Source organism: Hemiscyllium ocellatum, chromosome 5 (genome assembly GCF_020745735.1).
Source record: "Hemiscyllium ocellatum isolate sHemOce1 chromosome 5, sHemOce1.pat.X.cur, whole genome shotgun sequence".
Taxonomy (NCBI): Eukaryota; Metazoa; Chordata; class Chondrichthyes; order Orectolobiformes; family Hemiscylliidae; genus Hemiscyllium; species Hemiscyllium ocellatum.
Genome location: NC_083405.1, coordinates 89745683 through 89771882, shown reverse-complemented (window position 1 = coordinate 89771882; position 26200 = coordinate 89745683). Strand labels below are relative to the sequence as shown.

At 41.9% G+C, this 26200-nt stretch overlaps 1 protein-coding gene across 2 annotated transcripts in view; it reads left to right on the top strand.

The window, feature by feature from the left end:
- Positions 1–26200, top strand: part of hacd1 (3-hydroxyacyl-CoA dehydratase 1) — a 71372-nt gene that overhangs the window by 19014 nt on the left and 26158 nt on the right. The window contains exons 2-4 of one of the 2 annotated variants that reach the window (XM_060825568.1): positions 25076–25193; positions 25316–25334; positions 25418–25506. In XM_060825568.1, the coding sequence (XP_060681551.1) occupies positions 25076–25193; positions 25316–25334; positions 25418–25506 (226 nt within the window). The remainder of the gene's footprint in view (positions 1–25075; positions 25194–25315; positions 25335–25417; positions 25507–26200) is intronic. The other variant, XM_060825569.1, reaches the window with a different exon arrangement.

The window sequence follows — 26200 nt, the reverse complement described above, 5'->3', positions numbered from 1 at the left end:
GACCAAAGAGTTGAATTCCAGAGGTGACGTGAGAGTGACAGCCCTTGATATGAATGCTGCATTTGACTGAGCATAGCATCAGAGTCCTAACAAGATTGGAATCAATGGGTATTAACATAAACTCTCTGGAGTCCTACCTGGCACATAGGATGATGGCTGTGGTTGTTGGAGGTCAGTCATCTCAACTCCAGGACATCTCTGCAGGAGTTCCTCAGGATAATATTCTCAGCCCAACCATTTTCATCTGCTTCATCAATGACCTACTTTTCACCATAAGAACAGAAGTGAGGATGTTTACTGATGACTGCACAATATTCATCATTCACGACTGGCCAGATATTGAAGTACTGCATGTTCAAATGTGACAAGATCTGGACGATATCTAGCCTTGGGCTGACAAGTGGAAAGTAATATTCATGCCACACAAATGCCAGGCAATGACCATCTCCAATGAGAGACAATCTAACCACCACTCCTTGACATTTACTGGTGTTCCCATCACTGAATACCCTATTGTCAACATTGGGGTTGCTATTAACCAGAAACTCAACTGGACCTTCCACATTGGCTACAAGGGCAGGTCAGTGGTTATGAATACTCTGGTGAATAACTTAACAACTTGACTCTCCAAAACCTGTTCACTACCTATAAGGCACAAGTCAGGAATGTGATGGAATACTCCCCACTTGCCTGGATGGGTGCAGCTCCTACAATACTCAAGAAGATTGACACCATCCAGGACAAAGCAGCCCACTTGATTGGTACCACATCCATAAGCATCCACTCCCTCTACCACTGGTACTCACTATAGACTGCTGCTGCTGCTATCTACAAGATGCACTGCAGAAATTCACGAAAGATCATTAGACAGCACCATCCAAACTCACTTACTTTTGTCTAGAAGGACAAGGGTCCATATACTTGGGAACACCACCTGCAAGTTCCTCTCCCGGTCACTAACCATCCCAACTTGGAAATATATAATTATTTCCCCCCTCTGTTGCTCGGCCAAAATCCTGGATTCCCTCCCTGAGGACATTGTAGATCAAATTAAAGCATGTGGACTGGAGTGGTTCAAGAAGGCAGACCACCAACACCACTCCATGGGCAACTGGGAATGAGCAATTATTGCTGGCAAGCCAGCAATTCTCACATCCCATGAGTGAATACAAAAAAATGGCAATTATTGAAAGCTAAAGAATATTCCAGAAGAAAATACTGACTTGCGCTAATGCATGCTAGAAATAATTAATTGAGATTTAGTCCATAAATATAATTTTTGACTGAAGATTCCTAAATCTTAGGATTAAGACTTTAAAGACAGTATTAAAAATTACCCAAGATAATTTGGAATAATTTGTAATTGTTTTGTACATTAGAAATGTCAGTCAGAAATATTTCATTTATGAAAATGACCTCAAAGCACCTTGAGGACTTTGATATTCTAATCTCGTAAAAAGATTGCACAATTACAAGGCTAGATATTTGTTATTAAATGGTACGCAACATCATACTTCCAACACTTAAAAAAGCTATTCAGTAGCACCACCTACAGGAGTAATAACTGTTTAAAAATCTTGAGGGAACTATGCAGCCCACGTGCTAAACACAGTCAATCTTCATTGGTGTTTCATTCTTGAAGCATAGTGCAAAAAAAGAGGAGATAGCTTCACCCCAGGTTAGGGAATGGGATCATCATCTTGCATATAAGGAGCATGGAAAATGGAAGAAGGATAAAAGGAAGAAAATAAATGAGCAAATATGAGTGAGGATGGGGAGAGGGATGCACTTGTGGATGGAGGAAATTGGGTTGCCAGTGTAGTGCATTGATTCCCTCGGGAGTGAGGGCTGGCTGGAAAACTGTCTTTGGGGGACATAACAATAGTTCCTCCTCAAACCCCAACTGTGAGATTAATTGTTCCATCTTTGACTCCCACTATTGGTCTCGCCATTTTTGTCCAAATTCTTAACCTTCCACTCAGACAGTAAAGAAACTGTGATGCATTCAGTTACTCTCTGAACCACAGCATCTTACACACTTCATTGCTGCAGCATCTTGTTTGCAAAGTATCTGTTTTCAGTTTATGAATGGAGAGACATTCATACCAGATGAAGTAATATGCATTATTTTAGTATCTGCAAGTCACCAATGCGGGCTGTGAGATATTGCGTTATAAGTGATCTTTATTAACTCACTCGCCAGCTTGCTATACTTTACTGCATTTTTGCACCTTATCAGCCCTTCCTTCGCGCAATATTTATCTCTGAATAAATATAGCTTACAGAATAATACTATCCACATCAAGTCTCTATGCAACATTATTATAATAATCAGCCCATAGCAACCATCTGCTGGACCTGAATGGATTCCCCAATTGGTACGTAACTGTTAAAGAAATAATGGCCCAGTTAAAAGGTATTTAAGAAACTAACTGACAAAACAGTGCTTCCATGAAATTGCATGAATGAATGAAAGTCATTCTGGCAAATAGAAATAAATTTCACAACCTAACTGCAGTAATCAGTTTAATATCCTTTTGTACTTTTATTTAGGACAGGTAAAATTTCCAATTTATTTACAGCATATAGGCCAAGTATTTTTACTCTCAGTTATTAACTTAAAAGACAAAAGGGCTAGCACCAAATTATGCAAGCAGACCAGAGAGACATCCCAGCAGAAGTGGAAGTCAGCATTTTGCACATTTTAACACATCTCCTGTCTCCCGGGACAGAAGCCTTTCAAACCTTTGTAAATAAGAGATAAAAAGTAACAACATAGCAATGGAATTTTAATATATGTAATAACTGTGTAAAGGGGCTCTTGTAAGATTCTATTGTTGCCTCAAACTCTAAATGTGATTGCTGAATAAAAGAGGCTATTTTCTCCACTCACCGATTCTGGATGTCATTTGAACATGATCCCACAAGGTCGAGCAAGACAAGCTGCTACTAATACTATTAGTTTGATTTTTAGTATGGTGCAACCTGCGTTTTGAAACACTGGAGCAGTATTTCACTAAAAAACCATGGAATAATGAGTATTATAACACCAATTGGTAGATAAGGAAGGGAGTAACAGTATTCAAGCAGCATAGCTGCAGTTCAGAAGCATTTGAGTGTTTAAAAATAAACATTTTAAGAAGGTGCATTGGGTTAACTGGGTAAAAGGGCTCAAAGGCTATTTGAAACAAATGCTAAAAAATTAAGACTCATTTGTTGGTTCAGAGAAAATGCTTCAGACACAGTCAAAGAATATTCTCGGAAATGAGAAAGGCAGAACAAACAAATGCAGAATTCCCTGGATGACAAAGGAGATAGAAATTTAAGTAGAAAAACTATGCTTATGACAAGTGACAGGTAGGAAAGAAAATTTGTCTTTAGTCTCAAGTTTGAAGATTCCGAGAGGAGGTGAAAAAGCATTAGAGCAGCGAAAGGATTTATAATAAAAGACTGGCAGCCGATATAAGAGAGATTCCAAAATTCAAAGTTTGTGAGAAGATTTGTAGCTCGGCTGTTTGTTGTTGTGGTTCTGTTCGCTGAGCTGGGAGTTTTTGTTGCAAACGTTTCGTCCCCTTTCTAGGTGACATCCTCAGTGCTTGGGAGCTTCCTGTGATGCGCTTCTGCCATGTTTCCTTCGGCATTTATAGTGGCTTGTCTCTGCCGCTTTCGGTTGTCAGTTGCTGTCCGCTGCAGTGGCCGGTATATTGGGTCCAGGTCGATGTGTTTGTTGATATCAACAAACACACCGACCTGGACCCAATATACCGGCCACTGCAGCGGACAGCAACTGACAACCGGAAGCGGCAGAGACAAGCCACTATGAATGCCGAAGGAAACATGACAGAAGCGCCTCACAGGAGGCTCCCAAGCACTGAGGATGTTACCTAGAAAGGGGACGAAACATTTTCCTCAAAAACTCCCAGCTCGGCGAACAGAACCACAACAGATTCCAAAATCTTCTATGGCCACGTAAATAGGAAAGCGGTGGTAAAAAGGTGGAAGAGTCCCAAGGAGATTTGAGAGATTTTAAAAATTGTGAGCTGGCTGGATAGAGTAGATAAGAAGCAGTTCCCATTTGTGAAAGAAACAAGGATATGGATAAGAGTATTGATTTGAAGTAATCTACAAAAGAAGCAAGGGTAAAGTGAGTAGTTAAAGTATAAAATGCACTGCCTGCAAGTGTGATGGAAGCAGGTTTAATTGATGCATTCAAGAGGATATTGAATCTTCATTTGGATAAAAATAATGAGCATGAGTACAAAGAAGAAGCAGGTGATTTGACACCAGATAATGACCATTTATGAGGCCAGTGCAAGCAAAATGGCCAACTGCAGCACCATAACAGTTCTGAATCTGGATAATCAGTTGCAGAGAGGGAGGAGTTCATTTCACATTTTCTGCAAATGTAACCTTTATACATATGCACAAAGGAATCATAGGCAACGTAAAGTAAATCTTACTTAGGCTGAGGATGCTCTGCTGTTAAATCTTTCTAATAGACACTTGAAATTTTTTAATGAGATATTAAGCTGGCTTGACATTACCTTTTTTGTTTCCTTTCTTAAATAAAAGTGTAACGTGGGCAGTTTTCCTCTGGGACGTCTTGAAAACTTAAGGTTTTTCAGAAGATTACAGCCAGTTCATCCACTATCTCTGGAGCTACTTTGTTTTTAATAATGTAGTATGCATCCCATGAGGTTCAGGGACTTTGTCTTTAGTCCCATAGGTTTCCCTGGTACTATTCTGTAGTATTAACTATTCTATTTATTTTCTCTTCTTCGTTTGCCCCTTGATTATTTAGTGACTTTGGAATGCTATTAGTGTCTTCTGTTTGAAGACTGATGCAAAATATTTATTTGTACTGCTTCCCATAATTAATGAAAGCTTAGGAACTATAAGCTAGTTACTTTGCATTTCTAGTAGAAAGCAGGTTGTATGTGTGCTTCATTGCCATGAGGAGCTCTGTGACTTTCGTTGATTTGAGATTTTATCTTTGTAAACTCAGTTAGAGTATAATCAGCAGATAAGATGAGTTGCCATTTGGGAAATAACAGCTAAGACACTGTGTCAAGTTTGGGTCTTATGATTTTGCAGTTCCTTTTAGAAGCTGAGAAATGAAGCCAGGCCGATGCTCTAAGCAGGTAAAATGTTAGAAGCAAATTACTTCAGATGCTGGAATCTTTACTGAAAAAATGCTGAAAAATCATAATGGGTCAAGCAGCAGAGCTCTGAAGAGTCATGCACATGCAAAATGTTAGCTTGCTCTCTCTCCATGGATATTGTCTGAATCAGTATTTTCTCCAAAATTTTTGTTTTCATTAGGAAAAATGCTACATCTGTTATCATTGCGGCAGTCGGTAAGGTAAAGCTGGCATTCGATATAAGTTTGGAGAGTGGAAAAAATGATAGGAAGAAGCTAAAAACCTGCAATGATACTCAAGAAAAATCAGTTAACCATGTAGGAGTTCTGTTAAGCCTGCCCTGCCATTCCAGATTATAGCTGACTATCTCTTCAGCCAGCGAATTCACAAGGGAAACTTTTTGAAAAAAATTGGACCAGGCAATATTCCAGTTTGGCACAGCCAGTGTGTTGCAGCAATAGAAGCCAGGAGACCCATGTCTCTGAATAGGTTGGGGAAAATGTCTAAAAACCTTTGAGCTGATAAGTGAGAAGTAACGTTCAGACCACACCAGTACCAAACAATGACCATTTCCCTTTGAAGTTTTGACATTAGCATTGCTGAATATGGCTGCAGATTGTGCATTTTTTGAGCAGGGAGTCAATTCATGTAATATTTTTTAAATTCCTCTTTGTAAATAGAACCAGTTTGACACAAAGTTGGGATACAGACAGACTCTAACCTCAGATCTTTAATATATTGTCTGAGCTGAGATGTCAACTTTTTTTTTTACATAAAACCTTGTTATCTTGAGAATATGACTTAAAAGAAGTTGTGGAATTTGCTTCTTAATGAACCAAAGCCTGCAACCCATTCTAAAAGATGAAAGACTTAACAGTAAACTTGGTTTGTTCAATATGTCATTTCAGCTGCATAATACGGTAATTTATGCTATACATTGTGTCTTATTATCTTGTTCCACAACTACCTGATGAAGGAGCAGTGCTCCAAAAGCTGGTATTTCTAAATAAACCTATTAGAATATACCTGGTGTTCATGTTTTGGAGATGCCAGTGTTGGACTGGGGTGGACAAATTTAAAAATCACACAGCACCAGGTTATAGTCCAACAGGTTTATTTGGAGCTTATCCCATGATTGAATTGAAAAGAACATCAACCATAGAACGTTACGGCGCAGTACAACCACTCTGTCCTCGATGTTGCACAGACCTGCGAAATGAATCTGATGCACATCTAACCTACACCATTCCATTATTATCCATATATATGTCCAATGTCCATTTAAATGCCTTTGACGTCAGCGAGTCTACTACTGTTGCAGGCAGGCATTTCCACTCCCCTGCTATTCTGAGTAAAGAAACTACCCCTGATATCTGTCTGTCCTAAATCTATCACCCTTCAATTTAAAGCTGTGTCCCCTTGTATTAACTTTCACCATCTGAGGAAAAAGGCTTTCACTGTCCACCCTATCTAACCCTCTGATTATCTTATATGTCTTGATTAAGTCATCTCTCAACCTTCTGCTCTCCAATGAAAACATCCTCCGTTCCCTCAGCCTTTCCATGTAAGGCCTTCCTTCCATACCAGGCAACATTCTAGTAAATCTTCTCTGAACCCTTTCCAAAGCTTCCACGTCCTTCCTGTAATGCGGTGACCAGAACTGTATGCAATACTCCAGGTGCGACCTTACCAGTGTCTTGTACAGCTGCAGCATGACTTTGTGGTTCTGAAACTCAATCCCCCTACCAATAAATGCCAACGCACCATATGCCTTCTTAACAACACTATTAAACTTTCACAGATTTATGCACCTGGACACAGAGATCTCTCTGTTCATCTACACTGCCAAGACTTTTACCATTAGCCCAGTACTCTGCATTCATGTTACTTTTTCCAAAGTGAACTACCTCGTACTTTTCTGCATTAAACTCTATTTGCCACTTCTCAGTGCAGCTTGCCATCTTATCCTTGTCTCTCTATAACCGACAACATCCTTCGGCACTATCCACAACTCTGCCTAGCTTATTGTCATCCGCAAATTTACTAACCTATCCTTCTATGCCCAGCTCCAGATCATTTATACAAATGACAAACAGCAGTGGCCCCAAAAACAGACCTTTGCAGCACACCACTAGTAACTGAGCTCCAGGATGAACATTTCCCCTCAGCCACCACTTTCTGTCGTCTTTCAGCTAGCCAGTTTCTGATCCAGACTGCTAAATCACCTTCGATTCTGATACTTTGTATTTTGTGCAATAGCCTACCGTATCAAACGCCTTACTGAAGTCCACGTACTCCACATCAATTGCCTTACCTTCATCCACCTGTTTTGTCACCTTCTCGAAGAATTCAGTAAAGTTAGTGAGACATGACCTACCCTTCTCAAAACCATGTCGACTAACCCTAATCAAATTATTCCTTTCCAGATAATTTATAAATCCTATCTCTTCCAACACCTTACCCACAACTGAAGTAAGGCTTGCTGGCCATTAATTACCAGAGTTGTCCCGATTCCCTTTCTTTAACAAGGGAACAGCATTTGCTATCTTCCAGTCTTCTGGCACTACTCCATAAAGATCAAAACCAAAGGTTCTGCAATCTCTTCTCGGGCTTCCCAGAGAATTCAAAGATAAATCCCATCTGGCTCCCAGTATCTTATCTATTTTCAGATCTTCCAAAATTGCTAAAACCTCTTTGTCACCCGCAATCTCATCTAATCTTGTCGCCTTTATCTCCATATTCTCACTAACATTGCCCTTTTCCAATGTGAATACTAACAAAAAGTATTCATTGAGTGCTTCCCCTATGTCCTCAAGATTCCATGCACAACTTTCCATTACCATCTTTGGCCCTAACCTTACTCTAGTCATTCTTTTGTTCCTGATATATCTATAAAAGGCCTTAAAGTTTTCCTTGATCCTATCCACCAACAAATTCTCATGTCCCCTCCTGGCTCCTCTTAACCCTCTCTTTAGATCTTTTCTGGCTAACTTAGAACTCTCAAGCTCCCTAATTGCACCTTCATGCCTCATCCTCACATAAGCCTTACTCTTCCTCTTGACAACAGCATCAACTTTTTTAGTAAACCATGGCTACCTCTCTCTACAACCACCTCCCTGCCTGATCGGTATATACTTACCAAAGTCCTGCAGTAGCTGTTCCTTAAATAAATTCCACATTTCAAGTGTATCCATTCCCTGCAGTTTCCTTCCCCATCCTCTGCATCCTAAATCTTGCCTAATTGCATCATAATTGCCTTTCCCCCAGTTATACCTCTTTCCCTGCAGTATATACCTATCCCTGCCCATTGCTATTGTAAATAGTAACCGAATTGTGGTCACTATCACCAAAGTGCTCGCCTATCTCCAAATCTACCACCTTACTGGGTTCATTCCCCAGTACCAAATCCATAATGCATCTCCTCTTGTTGGCCTGTTTATATACTGTCAGAAAACCCTCCTGCACACATTGAACAAAAACTGACCCATCTAAACTATTTAAAACTATTGTATTCTCAGTCAATATTGGGGAAGTTAAAGTGACCATGACAACTACCCTGTTACTCTCGCTACTATTGCGATTCATTTTTGCTATCCTTTCCTCTACAGCCCGGTAACAATTTGGAGGCCTATAGCAAACTCCCAACAGGGTGACCTCTCCTTTCTAACCTTAGCCCAAACTACCTCAGTGGATGAGTCCTCAAATGTTATCTCAGCTGCTGTAATACTGCCCTTGATTAACAATGCCACACCCCCACCTTTTTTACCATCTTTTTTGTTCTTGTTAAAACATATAAATCCCAGAATCTGCAACAACGATTCCTTTCCCTCGTCTAGCCATGTCTCTGAAATGGCCACAATATTGAAATCTCAGTGATCAACCCATGCTGCAACTTCATTCACCTTATTCCAAATGCTCCTGTCATTGAAGTACACACATTTCAAATCAACATTCTGATTGCTGGTGCCCTCTCGTGACCTTGTAAATCTCTCTACACTCAACCTCTTCTACACTGGAACTGCAAGTCAGGTTCCCAACCTCCTGCTGCATGAATTTAAACCCCACCCCTTCCAAAGAGCATTAGCAAATTCCACCCCACCATATTAGTACCCCTCTGGTTCAGGTGAAGACCACCCTTTTTGTTGAGCTCCCACCTTCCCCTGAAAAAACTTCAATTATCTAAGGATCCAAAACCCTCCTTCCTGCACCATCCCTGCAGTCACGTGTTCAGCTCCATTCTCTCCTTGTTCTTTGCTTCACTAGTACGTTGCATGGGCTACAAACTAGAGATAACAATTGTTTGTTCTAGCTCTAAGCATCCACCCTAACTCCTGAATTTCTGCCTTAGATCCCCACCTTTCTTCAAGAAGATTTCGAGCCACAGGACGGGTCCCTCGGTTCTGCGATCGGTCAAATAAACACAAACAATTCAGTCTGGTTCTGCAAGATTTCACACTTTATTATTATGGCCGGGCTTAGGTTGTCCAGCAACACAGAGGTTAAACACTTTTGTTTCCTTGGAGAAACTGCACAAATGGCCTAAAACAAAGACATTTTTTATATGGTTCTTAAGGAATAGTACAGCCTTAATTACAGAGCAAATCCAATAAAATGCAATAAAGTGACATTATAGACATGAGGTTAAGTCGATGATAATTCCTGGGAACTAACTCTATTTCACACATTTTATCTCTTGACATCTGCGTCTCCAAGGTTAGCAATGATGGTTAGTCATGTCCTGTCTAGCTTAGTTAATTCCATACTGTGAAGGAAGCATTGTCTACTAATCTTTGGTTCAGTTATTTCAGGAGTGCAACTTTTAGCAGGGTTAAAAGCCATTTTAAACAGAACTATCAATTTGCAGCCTTGAAGCCATTTTGTTATGTTACTTTATGTTACTCTCATTAACAAGTCATTTTGTTGTTAGTAAGGGCATGTTGCTCCTGACAACAGCCTAAATCCAGATTATAGATCGTCATTCCTACCGATGTCATTGGTATCTATGTGGACTACGACTTGGAGCTGCTCCCCCTCCCCCTCAAGGGTCCCTAAAACGCGATGAGAGATATCACAAACCCTGGCACCTGGGAGGCAACGCACCATTTGTGAGTCTCTCTCGTTCCCACAAAACCTCCCATCTGTTCCCTTAACTATGGAGTCCTCAAATACTAAAGCTCTGCTCCTCTTCCCCCTTCCCCTCTGAGCAACAGGGACAGACTCTGCACCAGACACCTGTGCCCCATTGCTTACCCCTGGAAGTCGTTTCCCTCCAATAGTGTCCAAAACTGGTTACTTGTTGATGAGAGGAACCACCACAGGACATCCCTACCACTGCCTGCTGGATCCCTTTCCTACCTTGACAGTAACTCATCCACCTTCTTCACATGGCTGTGGAGTAACTACCTCCCTGTAACTCATCTCAATAATCCCCTCTGCTTCCTGAATGATCTGAAGTTCATCCAGCTTCTTGTAGAACTGGAGTTGGATGCACTTCCCGCAAATGAAGTCAGCAGGGACACTAGATATGACCCTTACCGCCCACATACTGCAGGAGGAAATTTCAACTGCCCTACCTTCTAGTCCCACTATTTTAAATTTCCAAATAGACTGCTGGGGAATAAAAAAATGAAATATGAAAGAAAACATTTGTGACCTTATCAACCGATGCACAGAACTTTTATTTTGGTTAGAGAAAGACACTACCCGAGTAATGTTTTCGGGTAAAGCAACTGCCTGAATATGTGACCTTGTGACCTCTGCGTCCAGGAATTGAAGAAAAACCAGAACCAGAAGAATTTTAAACTGTATACCCACGTGTCCCAACAGGCTCTGATGCTCCCTGGAGACCTCGTGATCTTTCCAACTGTGTCCAGGAACTCTGTTAATAGTTAGAAGTTCATTTGTACTTTGGTGGGCCAAGAACGTTTGTGTTTCATATGCAAGGTTTTATAAGTTGTTTATGTTTTGGGCTCTTTCTTTAAATGCAATTTGAAGTAATGCAATAATATAGCACATTTGGCCCCTTGCTCACCCTGTCTGGCTACAGATCAATTCATGGTTGCCATTGTGACAGTGTTAAAATTCACCAGCTTCTGTCCAACAGGTTTGTTTGGAAGCATCAGCTTTTGGAGCACTGCTCCTTCATCAGGAAGGAATAACGCTCTGAAAGCTAGTGCTTGCAAATAAATCTGTTGGACTATAACCTGGAATTTTGTGATTTTTAACTTTGCCCACTCCATTCCAACAGCGACTCCTCCACATCATAGTGACAGTGGGCATATTAAAATTTACTGGATCCATGGGCCATATTTCTCAGCTGATTCCAAAACTTAGAGGCAGGTGTTTTGTCTTGTCTGGACATATTTGGTATTTTCAGTCAGGTCACTGTTATTCCATCATTATTGCTCAGCTCAAATATTATGTTTGCACCTTTTGTTGTGTACTGCAAGTGTTCCTAATGAAGTGTTGTTTTGGGATTGTCAGCAACTATGAGGACTTAGTGCACCTTTACAGTCATTTATTGGATGGCTTCATTCCTAAAGTCTTTTGTATGGTGAATTGGTCACTGGACCTTTTGAGTGTCCAAACTTTGGCTCCAAAAACATCTCAGAGCTATAGAGATAACGACATTGACACTGACACTGACACTGACAATTAGGAGACAGCTACTGAGAGCTGTAACCATTGTGGGTTGAGTAGTTTTAAAGGCATTGGAAGAGTTTAGCAGAAATGAAACATCCAGCTGCCTGAGAAGAGGATCCGAAGACACACTAACATTTCATACAAGGCACATATTCATCTTGCTAGACAAAAGGCAGTTGTCAAAATCCTTGATACCAAGAACAGCAGCTGTTTTGGTCTGGAAAGAGAAAAGGCTATTTTCCTTGTTGATCATCAGACAGGATGTTCTGGGAAGCATGTCCACAAGTTGAAGAGAAGAACACACAGCAACTTAATCTATGGAAGATTTGCCTGGCTAGGCTGAGAGAAGATATCATGAGTGTCCATTGTTGGATGGTTGCTGAACTTTACTCTCGATGAAACAGACAATGTGAACCCTTAGTAAGTCGGCCGTCTGTTTTTTGACTGTTTCCTGAAAATGCCCATTTCTGTGAAAAGATGATGTTAAAATTATTTTGTGTTGGGGTTATTGGTTGAGATACAATAATGATAAGTTAAAAATCACACAACACCAGGTTATAGTCCCAACAGGTTTATTTGGAAGCACTAGCTTTCAGAGTGGTGCTCCTTCATCAGGTGGTTGTCCAAATCATAACAATGATAAGGGTTATCTTTTCTGGAATTTGTAATGTTTCTTAACATAGTATGTGAAATAGGAGCAGGCATTAGTAATTTAGACATTTTGATGCTGCTCCTCCATTCAGTAACATCTTCTACCTCAACACTGCTGTCCTGCAGTCTATCCATAGATCATATTATTATGTGGAAATTCAGCAATCCCCATCTTTAACATAACAACTGAACCTTCACTACTTTCTGGGCAGAGAACCACCACCTCCTGAGTGAAGATGTTCCTAACTATCTCCATTCTAAATGCTCCTCAATCTGAGACTGTCTCCTGATTCAGGCTTCCCAGCTGGAAAAACCAACTGTCATCCCTCTTACCTTGAAGAATTATTTATGTTTGAATGAGGTCAACTCTTGAGCTTGTAAATTCCAGAGAATATAGGTCCAATGTATTTAGTCTTAGCTCAGAGAACACTCCTAGAAATTAGGAGGTAAACTAAGTAATGTTAAGTCAATGTTACTTTTAACTTGTTTATTTCAGGAAAAATCTTAACTTGAAATCCTGTCTTGCAATTATTTTAAGTCAGTCACTGGGAACTGGAACTTTTGAAAGTCATCTGGCTTTATGGCAATTGTAACATCTATCTTTGAAAACATCTTCAATTGTTTAAGAGTAAATATTCTTTGTACACTTAATGTATCCTCCAAAGAGAGTTTGAGTATACTAAGCCGATACTGTCCATGGGTACTGTCCAGAAGAATGAGAGGTGATTTCATTGAAATGTGTAAAATTCCTGCTGGAGTTAATGCTGAGTATGTGGTTCTCTGGCTGTTGAGTCCAGAACCAGAATCACAGCCTTGAAGTAAGGCATCAGCCATTTAGGCCCAAGTAAAAATTATTTTGTCCTTAAGCATTTTAGGGCCATTCACTGAATTGTTGGACATGATATAAACCATATGTTATGGAGGTAGTATGATAAGATGAGTTAATGTGGAGGAGACAAACCATGATCTTATTGAATAGTTGAGCAAGTTCAAAGGCCTGGACTGTTTCACCAATTTGATTTAAGGGTCACCATTGGTTAATTCAGCTTGGATAAAAAAAATGTTTTTAAACAACTCATGGACTCAGTAGAAAATCAAATTATCTTCCGCCCCTCTCAATTCCTCATACATCACACGTGACATCACTTCCGCCCCTCACATCATCGCTGATGTCACACGCTCAGTGACTTCCACCACCCCTACTGCCCTGTCTGCCACCACTTCCGCCCCCACCAACGCCACTCACCTGCATTCTGCTGACACGCCCCTACATATCCCACTGTCACCATTCCTGGCCCCCAGAACCCTGAGGGGAGCACCACCCCTGCTCATAACTCCACTCCATTCTCCCCACCGTCACACCCACTCCAGTTACTGGCTCCGCCCTGACTCCCAGCTCCACGCCCACACCAGATCCCAGCTCCCAGCCCTGGCGAGTTTTCACCTTCCCTCCAGACCTTCCCCTCACTGAGGACGAATGATCAGTCCTCAGCAAAGGACTCACCTTCATCCCCCTCCATCCACGCATCAATGAATTTAATACACGCTGTGACGTCAAACACTTCTTCCTCCGCTTCCGAGCTTACTTTCACAATCAAGACTCCCGCCCACCTTCCGAGGACCCCTTCGCCCACCTCCAACACGCTGCATCCACCTGGACACCCCGCGCTGGCCTATTACCCGCCCTTGACCTCTTCATTTCCAACTGCCGCCGGGACATTAACTGCCTCAACCTGTCTACCCCCCTCCCCCACTCCAGCCTCTCACCGTCACAACGCGCAGTCCTCCAATCCCTCTGCTCCAATCTCAACCTCACCATCAAGCCAGCAGATAAAGGGGGCGCAGTGGTAGTCTGGCGCACTGACCTCTACACTGCTGAAGCCAAATGCCAACTCGAGGACACCTCTTCCTACTGCCCCCTCAACCATGACCGCTCCCCCCCCCCCCCCCATCAACAAACCATCATCTCCCAGACCATACAGAACCTCATCACCTCAGGAGACCTCCCACCCACAGCTTCCAACCTCATAGTCCAGGAACCCTGCACTGCCCGGTTCTACCTCCTTCCCAAGATCCATAAGCCTGACTACTCTGGCCGACCCATTGTCTCAGCATGCTCCTGCCCCACTGAACTCATCTCTACCTACCTTGACACTGTCCTATCCCCCCTAGTCCAGGAACTCCCCACATACGTTCAAGACACCACCCACGCCCTCCACCTCCTCCAAGACTTGAGTTTCCCTGGTCCCCAATGCCTCATCTTCATCATGGATATCCAATCCCTCTTCACCTCCATCCGCCATGACCAGGGCCTCCAAGCCCTTCGTTTTTTTCTTCTCCCGACGTCCTCAACAGTACTCTTCCACCAACATTCTCACCCTTAACAATTTCTCCTTCGAATCTTCCCACTTCCTCCAGACCAAAGGGCTAGCCATGGGCACACGTATGGGCCCCAGCTATGCTTGTCTCTTTGTTGGCTTCATAGAACAGTCGATCTTCCGTAATTACACTAGCACCACTCCCCACCACTTCCTCCGCTACATTGATGACTGCATTGGCGCCACCTCGTGCTCCCACGAGGAGGTTGAGCAATTCATCAACTTCACCAACACATTCCACCCTGACCTTAAATTTACCTGGACCATCTCTGACACCTCCCTCCCCTTCCTGGACCTCTCCATCTCCATTAATGATGACGGACTTGACACTGACATTTTTTACAAACCTACCGACTCCCACAGCTACCTGGATTACACCTCTTCCCACGCTACCTCTTGCAAAAATGCCATCCTGTATTCCCAATTCCTCCGCCTCCGCCGTATCTGCTCCCAGGAGGATCAGTTCCACCACAGAACGCACCAGATGACCTCCTCCTTTAGAGACCACAATTTCCTTTCCCACATGGTTAAAGATGTCCTCCAACGCATCTCGTGCACATCCCGCACCTCCGCCCTCAGACCCCACCCCTTCAACCGTAACAAGGACAGAATGCCCCTGGTGTTCACCTTCCACCCTACCAACCTTCGCATAAACCAAATCATCCGCCGACATTTCTGCCACCTCCAAAAAGACCCCATCACCAGGGATATATTTCCCTCCCCACCCCTTTCCGCCTTCCGCAAAGACCGTTCCCTCCATGACTACCTGGTCAAGTCCACACCCCCCTACAACCCACCCTCCCATCCTGGCACCTTCCCCTATCACCGCAGGAACTGCAAAACCTGCACCCATACCTCCTCCCTCACCTCCATCCAAAGCCCTAAAAGAGCCTTCCACATCCATCAAAGCTTTACCTGCACATCCACTAAAAACATTTATTGTATCCGTTGCTCCTGATGCAGTCTCCTCCACATTGGGGAGACTGGACGCCTCCTAGCAGAGCGCTTTAGGGAACATATCCGGGACATCCGCAGCAATCAACCACACTGCCCTGTGGCCCAACATTTCAACCCCCCCCCCCCCCCCCCCCCCCCCCCCCCCCACTCTGCTGAGGACATGGAGGTCCTGGGCCTCCTTCACCGCCGCTCCCTCACCACCAGAAGCCTGGAGGAAGAACGCCTCATCTTCCGCCTCAGAACACTTCAACCCCAGGGCATCATTGTGGACTTCAACAGTTTTCTCATTACCCCTTCCCCCACCTCACCCTAGTTCCAAACTTCCAGCTCAGCACCGTCCCCATGACTTGTCCTACCTATCCTGTCCACCCTCCTCGCTGACTTATCACCTTCGTCCCCTCCCCCACTCACCTATTGTACTCCATGCTACTTTCTCCCCACCCCCACCCTCCTCTAGCTTATCTCTCCACGCTTCAGGCTCTCTGCCTTTATTCCTGATGAAAGGCTTTTGCCTGAAACGTCGATTTCGCTGCACTTTGGATGCTGCCTGAACTGCTGTGCTCTTCCAGCACCATTGATCCAGAATCTGGTTTCCAGCATCTGCAGTCATTGTTTTTACCTAGCAAATCAAATTATGACTACCTGGGGGACAAATTATTGTGTTCATTATCCTCTTTCACTCCTACATGAATGTTCTGCAGCATTATTATGTTATTACTGTCCTTTCAACTTTGCAAAATTTAATTCAATATTTATTTAATGACATGCTAAGATATTGAATGTGCATCAGAAGTAGGTTTTATTTAAATGATTATGAAAAGGGTTTTGTGTAGAAATTCACCATTTTCCTCTGCGCCCTGATTTATAAAATAATAAAGATGCTCGATTTGTATGCTTCATTCCCCATTTCAGAAGAACATCCCAGACTATATGGTGTGAACCTTTTTTGCCATTGCAGAGATGATTTTATCCTCCTCTTGGAGAAGTTTGTTGATTTTCTACAAATGTTTTACATGACATTGTTAGTATGAATTTGTAATTCGCTTGAGATTTCTGAAGTTAGCATTCTCAAACCAGGCACTAAATAGAAAGAAAGGAAGAGATGGTTTGATATATGTTCAAATTTCAGGTTCCGGAACTGAAAGCAAGAGGTTTGCCATCAAATCTTTTTGGAGAGTGAATTTATCTGGAAGTGCAAATTATATTGTCTACGTTAGCACATAGTATTCTTTATCTTTCAAGTCTTTAAATGTGATTTTCTATTTTTGTTTTCTAGAATAGGACCATGAGATTTCAGTCGGCCCTCTCTATCTCATTCAAAAGTCAATTATCAGCAGGATTAGCGTTATGCCAAACCATTAAATGCATATTAAAGATAGATGAAATTATTTCTTTTGAAACCTGATGAGTTTGTGTCTAAATGTAAGGATATGTTTCAAGACTTAGAATTCTATGTAGTTGTGCCTACTTTTTAGGGAGAGGGGAGGTAGTAGTTGGTGTAAGTTGAATAGGGAGGTGCTAGATGGTGAAAGTTGAATGAGAAATTCTAAAGATGACCATTTCAATTTTTGTAAAAACCTATCTAGTTCAGTAATGTCCTTTTTAAGGAAGGAAAACTACAATCCTTACCTGGCCTGGCATTTAGGTGTCAACAATGTGGTAAACTTCCAACTGTCCTCAGAATGGCCTAGCATGTCATTCAATTCTATTAAAGATAAATGAACCCAGGTTGACTATTTGATGTTGGTACTGAAAGCAACAACAGCAAATTTAGCCCTATTGATCCTCCAATATCTTCGGTTAATGTCAAAATAGGGAGAGCTGTCTCTCAGACTAGAGGAGAAATTGCCTGACAAAGAACAAAGAAATTTACAGCCAGAAACAAGCCCTTTGACCTAGGCCGATACACATCTACTGTCTAAACCTATCGCCCAGTTCCTCAGCATCTGTATACCTCTGCTCCCTACCTATTCATGCATCTGTCCAGATGCACCTTAAATGAATCTACCATGCCTGCCTCTACTACCTCTGCTGGTAACATGTTCCAGGCACCTACCACCCTCTCTCTGTAAAGTACTTGTCGCATCTATTCCCCTTAAACTTTTCACTTTTTGCCTTTCACCTTGAAAGTGTGACCTCTCATTATTGAATCCCTCACCCTGGGAAAAAGTTTATCTCTATCTACCCTGTCTTACCCTTCATGATCTTGTAGATCTCAATCAGGTCCCCCCTGCAAAATCTCCTTTTTTCTAATGAAAACAATCCTAGCCTATTCAACCTCTCTTCATGGCTAGCACCTTCCATACCAGGCAACATCCTCATAAACCTTCTCGGCACCCTCTCCAAAGCATCCACGTCCTTTTGGTTATGTGACAACTAGATCGGCACGGTGGCACAGTGGTTAGCACTGCTGCCTCACAGCGCCAGGGACCTGGGTTCAATTCCCGCCTCAGGTGACTGACTGTGTGGAGTTTGCACCTTCTACCCGTGTCTTCGTGGGTTTCCTCCGGGTGCTCCGGTTTCCTCCCACAGTCCAAAGATGTGCGGGTCAGGTGAATTGGCCATGCTAAATTGTCCGTAGTGTTAGGTAAGGGGTATATGTAGGGGTATGGGTGGGTTGCGCTTCGGCGGGTCGGTGTGGACTTGTTGGGCCGAAGGGCCTGTTTCCACACTGTAAGTAATCGTAGAACTGTACACAGTATTCCAAATGCGGCTGAACCAAAGTTCTGTACAATTTTAACATGACCTGCCAGCTCTTATACTCAATACCCCGTCTGATGAAGGCAAGCATACCATATGCCTCCTTGACTACCCTATCCATCTGTGCAGCCACCTTCAGGGTAAAATGGACCTGAACTCCCAGATCTCTCTGCGCATCAACTTTTCCCAAGTCTCTTCCATTTGCAATATAATTCGCTCAAGATTTAGTTTTCCCAAAAAGCATCACCTCATATTTGCCCAGATTGAATTCCATCTGCCACTTCACCACCCAACTCTCCAGTCTATCTATATTCTCCTGTATTCTTTGACCATCCCCTATGTTTTCTGCTACTCCGCCAATTTTCATGTCATCTGCAAACTTACTGATCAGGCCAACGATGCCCTCTCCCAGATCATTGAACATCATATAAACAACAATGGCCTCAGCACTGATCTCTGTGGAACACCACTGGTCGTCTTTCTCCATTTTGAGAAACTACACTCTGACTCCTGTTGCTCAACCAGTTCTTTATCCACCTAGTTAGAATACCCTGTACACCATGTGACTTCCCATGGTAAACTAATGGAGAAAGTGGAATCTAATCAAACGCCTTACTAAATTCCATGTATATGACATCTATAGCCCTTCCTTCATCTATCAACTTGATCACTTCCTCAAAGAACTCTATTTAGTTGGTAAGGCACGATCTCCCTCACTCAATACCATGTTTCCTATCACCGATAAGCCTGTTCTTTTCCAAATATAAAGTGATTCTCTCCCTCAGTACCATCTCCAGTAACTTTCCCACCACTGACATCAGGCCCACTGGTTTGTAGTTACCTGGAATATCCCAACCACCCTTCTTGTTGTCCCCTTGTACATGACCAACTCTCTAGTCCTCTGGCACCTCACCTTTGTTAAAGATGCTACAAAGATATCTGTCAGGGCCCCAGTTATTTCTTCTCTTGCCTCCCTCAGGAACCTGGGATAGATCCCATTCGGTCATGGGGATTTGACCATCTTAATATCCTTTAGTCTGCCAACACATTTTCCCTTTCTACGTCAACGTGATCCAGAGTAAACAAATTTCTATCTCTAATGGCAGCATTCATCACCTCCCATTCTTCAGTGAACACTGATGCAAATTAATCATTGAGAAACTCGCCCATTTTCTCAGGCTTGACACACAACCTTCCTTCCTTATCCTCTAGTGGATCAACCCTTTCTCTGGTTACCCTGTTGCTTCTTATATAAGAATAAAAGACCTTGGGATTCTCCTTAATTCTGCTCACTAAAGTTATTTCATGACCCCTTTTAGCCTGTTGATTCCTTGTTTCTGATTGGTCCTGCTCTCCCGATATTTCTCCAAGGCCCGCTCTGTCTGGACCTTATGTACGCTTCTCTTTTCCTCTTGACTAGTTGCACAATTTCTCCTCCTTAACCACTCTAATCACTGCACAATTTCTCCTATCATCCACGGTTCACAAATCTTGCCTTTCCTATCCCTTGTTTTCAAAGTGACATGCCTATCGTGCACTATCTTCAATCTGTATTTGAAAGCTGCCCACATATGGACTTTTCTTTAAATGTGTGTCCAATCCACATTTCCTAGTTCCTCCCTAATTTTGATATAATTGGACCTTGGCCAGTTCATTACTTTTCCCTTAGGATCACTCTCATCTTTATCTACGAATATTCTAAAATTTACAGAATTGCGGTCACAAGTACCAAAGAAATCCCCCACTGCAATTTCTACCACCTGGCCTGGCTCATTCCCCAACACCAGTCCAATATGGCCCCTTCCCTTGTTGGACTATTTACATACTGCTCGAGAAAACTTTCCTGGATGCTCCTTACAAATTCTGCCCTAGCCAGACCTCTGACATGAAGTGTATCTTAGTCAGTGTTGGGAAAATTAAAACTTCCCATCACCACCAGCCTGTGCCTCTACATCTTTCCATAATCTGTTTACCTATTTGTTCTTCTACCTCACATTCACTGTTGGAAGGCTGTAATACAGCCCCACTAATGTAATTGCACCCTTCTTATTTCTCAGCTCCACCCATAATGCCTCACTGCTCAAGCCCTTCTTTAGCATCGCTGTGATATCATTCTTGACCAACAATACAGCTTCTCCCCCCGTCCTTTTACTTCCCTCCCTGTCCTGTCTGATGTGTCTATATCCTGGAACATTTAGTTGCCAATCATGCCCTTCCTTCAACCAAGTCTCTGTGATTGCAATAACGTCATATTCCCAGGCACCAATCCAAGCCTGAAGTTCATCTGTCTAATTCACTATATTCCTTGCATTAAAGTATATGCACTTAAGGCCACCAGTTCTCTTACGTTCATCTGCTCTCTGCCTACTGTTTCCTTTTGGTAATGCTGACTTCACGATCCTTTCATTCTTCAGCTTCTAACTCACTGTCTCGTGGTCTTCTCTTCTGGTTTCCAGTCCCCTGCCACATTAGTTTAAAACCTCCTCAATAGCAGTAGAAAAAGCTCCCCCAAGGACATTAGTTCCAGTCTGGTTCAGGTGTAGAGTGTCCAATTTGTAATCGTCCCACCTTCCCCAGAACCGGTCTCAATGTCCCACAAATCTGAACCCTTTCCTCCTACACCATCCCTCAAGCCACGTGTTCATCCTACCTATTCTTTCATTTCTACGCTGGCTAGCACGTGACACTGGTAGCAATCCCGAGGTCACTGCCTTTAACTTCCTTCCTAGCTCCCTGAATTCCGCTTTCAGGACCTCATGGCATTTTTTTACTTATCATTGCTGCCTATGTGCACCACGACAACTGGTTGTTCACCCTCCCCTTTCAAAATGGTCTGCAGCTGATCGGTGACATAGCCATACACATGGAATCTTACACACACTGTTTCAGACACCACCATCACTATCCCTCGGTGTGTCCAGCTCCAATAGCAGGACAGTGGTATAAAGTTGGGAGTGATTTGCTATAGAAGTCCTCAATGGTGACTTTGGATCCCTGGAAGTTTCTTGACAGTGCATGTAGCACGGGCAAGGAGTCCTGCTGTTGATTATCACATGCCATCCCATCAATTGATGAATCGTACTCCTCCATGTTGAGGTAAAATTAGATAGTCATACAGCATGGAAACAGACCCTTCGGTCCAATTAATTCGTGCCAATCATAATCACAAGCTAAATTCATTCCATCTGCCTGTGCTTGGCCCATGTCCCTCCAAACATTCCATATTCATGTACTTATCTAAATGTATTTTAAATGTTCTAACTATACCCGCATCTACCACTCCCTGTGGAAGTTCATTCCACACACAAACCACTCTGGAGGGGGGAAAAGAAAATTGTTCCTCCTACATTTTCTAAATCTTTCTCCTCTCACCTTAAGAATACCCCTTACTTTTGAGATCCCCCCCACCCTAGGAAAAGACACCTGTCATTCATCTTATCCATACCCTTATGATTTTATAAACCTCTATTTGGTCACCTCTCAACTTCAATCCTCCAGTGAAAAACATTTCAGCCTCTCCTTATAAAGCAAACCCAACATTCCTAGCAAAGTCCTGGTTTGAAGAGCGTATTAAGAGTTGTAAGGGTTCAAAATATACTCTGCTGTTGGTGGATATTGAATTCAATCTACCAGTGGTTCAACAGCACCATGACTGACCAAGATAGTCAGTTCCTTAAGGACAAAGCTGCTCAACTGTGTCTGTGGCAACTGGTGAAGGAACCAATGGACCTATTTGGCCCATCCTTCACAATCTATGTGCTGCAGTAACATCTTTCCATGAATATACCAGTCAGTGATGGACTTGTGGGGAGGAAGTTTTGCTTTCATATTGAAGACACTATCCAACATGTTAAGGGGCACTATTGCTGTACTAAACAGAACAGACTTTGAACAGAGCTAGCAATTCATATCTGGGCATCCATGAGGTGCTATAGGCCATCAACAACAGCAGAAGAGGATTCAAATACAATCTGTGACGTCATGATCTGACATATCTCCTATTCTGCGATTACCATCTCAGCAGGGGATCATTCCTGGTTAACGAGGAGTGCACGATCGAAAAATGAAATTAATCGACCGATTAATTCGGCTATTTCTGAGCCGAACAGCAGAGACAGCAAGTGAACGGACTAAGTAATTCTTCAACGGAGAGATCAGATGTAAACTCCGTAATCCTGCCACATTTACCTTTAGTTCTGCTGGACAATTACATTGTTTCCTAGATGCAGATGCTCTACAAATATTCCCATCCCCAATTGTGATGGAACCCAACAATTATCGCAAAAGGTAAGGCTGAAGTTTTCACAACGATCTTCAGCCAGAAGTGCTGAGTGCATGATTTTATCCAGTCTTCCTCCAGAGGTCCCTAACATCTCAGTTGCCTGTCTTTTGCCAATTTGATTTACTCCACTTAACATCAAGAAATGGCTGAGAGCACTGGTTGCTGGAAGAACTATGGCCCCCTAACAGCATTTCCAGCAACGGTTCTGCAGACTCCTGTTCCTGTACACTTGCAATAGGACAAACCCAACATGATGAATTATTGTCCCATTAGTTTAATATTTAATAGTGACCATTACCAAATCCCCCATGATCAACATTCTGGAGTTTGGCATTGACTAGAATCTGAACTCTATTAAGCATATAATATTGTGGCTACAAGAGCAGGTCAGAGGTGAGAAATCCTGAAGAAAACAATTTAGCTCCTATTTACCCAATTCTGATGAAGAGCCCCTGCCTGAAGTGCTGAATTTCTTGCTCCTTGGATGTGCTTTTCCAGCACCACTCTAATCTTGACTCTAATCTCCAGCATCTGCAGTCCTCACTTTCTCCTATCTACCTAATGCCTGTCTCACATCTACAAGGCACAAGTACTGAGTGTGGCTGAAGTCACCTCATTTATCTGGATATTTGCAACTACAAACACGCTTCTATGACTCAAGAAACTTGACATCGCCTAGGACAAAATCACCTGTTTGGCAACACCACCCCCAAATATTCACTGTGAACACCATCACCATTCAATAGCAGCTGTGTGTACAATCTACAAGATATAATGTATATATTTACAAAAACTCTTTAGACAGGACCTTCCAGACCAGTTATAGATCACTACTATTTGGAAGGACAAGGTCACCTTCTCACATATCAACACCACCATCAGCATGGTCATCTCCATGCCACTCATTTTCCTGACTTGGAAATATATTGCTGTTTTTTCAGTGTCAGTGAGTCACAATCCTGGAACTCCCTGCCCATCAGCGTTGTGGTGTCTGCGCTAATTGGACTGCAGTCGTCCGCAAAGACAGCTCACCACCACCCTGTCAAGGGCAAGTAAGAATGGGCAATAAATTCTGGCCTAACCAATGACACCCACATCACATAAGTGAATTTAAAATACTTCATTTCAGGTTGTATAATGTGCTTATGTTTGTAACTTCTGCATTTGTAGCAATTACATTTTTCCATAGCTTTTGAAGAGTTGTGTTGTGGCTACACAAATCTATCATGGTTTTTATTTCTAATGATTATCTTGCTCTGATTAGTTTATTGTGAAGAGGTGATTTTGAAATGGCAGCGCGAATATTCTTTGAATGATTTTAAATTTCTTACTCATCTGGCAGCAGATTGAAGGTTGGTACTTTTGTAAATAATTGTGAGATTAATAGTAGGCTGGTGATATTTAACATTTCTTTATTATTTGAGAAGAATACAATCTTAATTATATTGTGCAATGTAACTTGCTGCTTCAATAAATGTTTTGACTAAGTTGCTCTTTAAAAAATAGTTTTCTGTGAAGTATTATTCTTAGGATAGTCAAGAATTATATTCCCTCGAACAAGGAAGGAGAGCTATGTTTTTTTTTAATACACGTAGTGACTTGGCTTTCTTTAATAATGAATGACCTAGGAAGGAGGAGTAGATCATTGAGGTAAAAACAATGACTGCAGGTGCTGGAAACCATTGACCCATTTGAGCCTGTTCCACCGCTCACTGAGATCATGGCTGGCCTTGTTCAAGTCGTTCTGCTATAGCATGCGTTTCGGCAGTGCGAATTGGTTAAACGAAATTGATGAATTGTGGACATTGTTCGTTTGTATAACGCAAACTTTCTACTGAACAAGTATAACGATGTTTTTATTAGTGATTTTCTACAGCACAATTTTCTATAGCCACAAGATTGCAGAGGCACAAAGGTGTTGCATTACAGCAGAACAACCTGTGTCTTAATTACATTTACCTATCTTTTAATCCATATCATTTAATACCTTACAGAACTGTCAGTTTCAACTGATCGAGTTGCATTCAAGCAGGTCAAGAATTCTGGATTTTTGTGACCTTTTGTGTGAAATAGGGCTTCCTGAAGCCAGCCTTAAATGGAGATTGCATAAGAATGTTAATATGCTCATCAACTTGTGTGCTGTCAGTATTTTCTGTTTTGATCTTGACATATTCACTCAATATGCACATATTTCATGAATTGTGCATTATAATGTGGCATTCCTTTGAGATGAATTACCTGTCAGTTATTTACTTTAAAATTACTGCGTTTTTTTTTCACTTTGCCCCTCATTCTGTACTTAGATTACTTATTTCTGTCCCAAGGTGGCTGGTACTAGCTGTGGCTATGATTCGATTTTCTTACCAGAAAAGAACACACAAGGGACTATATAGGAGCATACAAAAGACACTAAAATTTTTCCAGACATTTGCATTGCTAGAGGTAAAAATATTGATTGCTGTTATTACATATTTGTGCAAACTGATTATGTAATGTATCATTCAAATTTTACCTGCTTACAATGATCTCATGGGTTTTTTTTTCTTTCTTTTATTGTTTAACAGATTATCCACTGTGCTGTTGGTGAGTAATTGGTGAATTGATAAATTGATAAAGATACTAAATATGGAATCTTTTATTAACTACAAAGTAACTTTTTTTTAAAGGGATAGTGCGAACTTCGGTGCTTGTTACTGGGGTCCAAGTCATGTCCAGAATTTTCATGGTGTGGTTTGTTATCCATAGTATAAGACCGGTAAGTTTTTAATTCAATTTTTTGATTGAATATTGAAGCCTCTATTTGTTTTTTCCTGTCCTGCTGATAGTATTGCTATTGTGCAGATTTGGAAAAAAATTCCAAGATTAATAATAGTAATAATACACACTTTGTCTTGGTTTGTTCTCTTCTCTCATTTTCTCAACATGCAATTCTGCAGCTACCATGTGAATCATTGCTTACCTTGGGAAACATTATTTTGTCATTGTTTGTACACATTGCTCCAATTCCTATTTAATAAAAATGGTAGTGATAACTTAAAAAAAAGTGAATGGCACTGCTAGCAATGCTGACTTCCTATTTACTAAATGCAGGCTTTGCTCAGTGTTTAAGTAATGCTTAAGAATGTTGTGTTTAAGACCTCGCTATATTGAAATGTATTGGTGTATCAATCTAATGAAAGGTCTCACACCTTTCATACATGAATTTTAAGAGTGTCTTTAAAATGAGAAATTATTGAGATTATAAACAGAGTAATATTGGATGAAATTTTCCATCAGTAATGCATTATGATGTTAAGGCAGTTTTTAGTTAGTTGTAAGTGATAACTCATGTCTGTTATTGTATCATCAGGGTCAAGACAAGTCAAATCACTACAGTCTTATCAGACCATAGGGCCGCTCTTTTATTAGAGAGAAATTGGTGCTGTTTAACCTCAGGCAAGGGGAGGGAT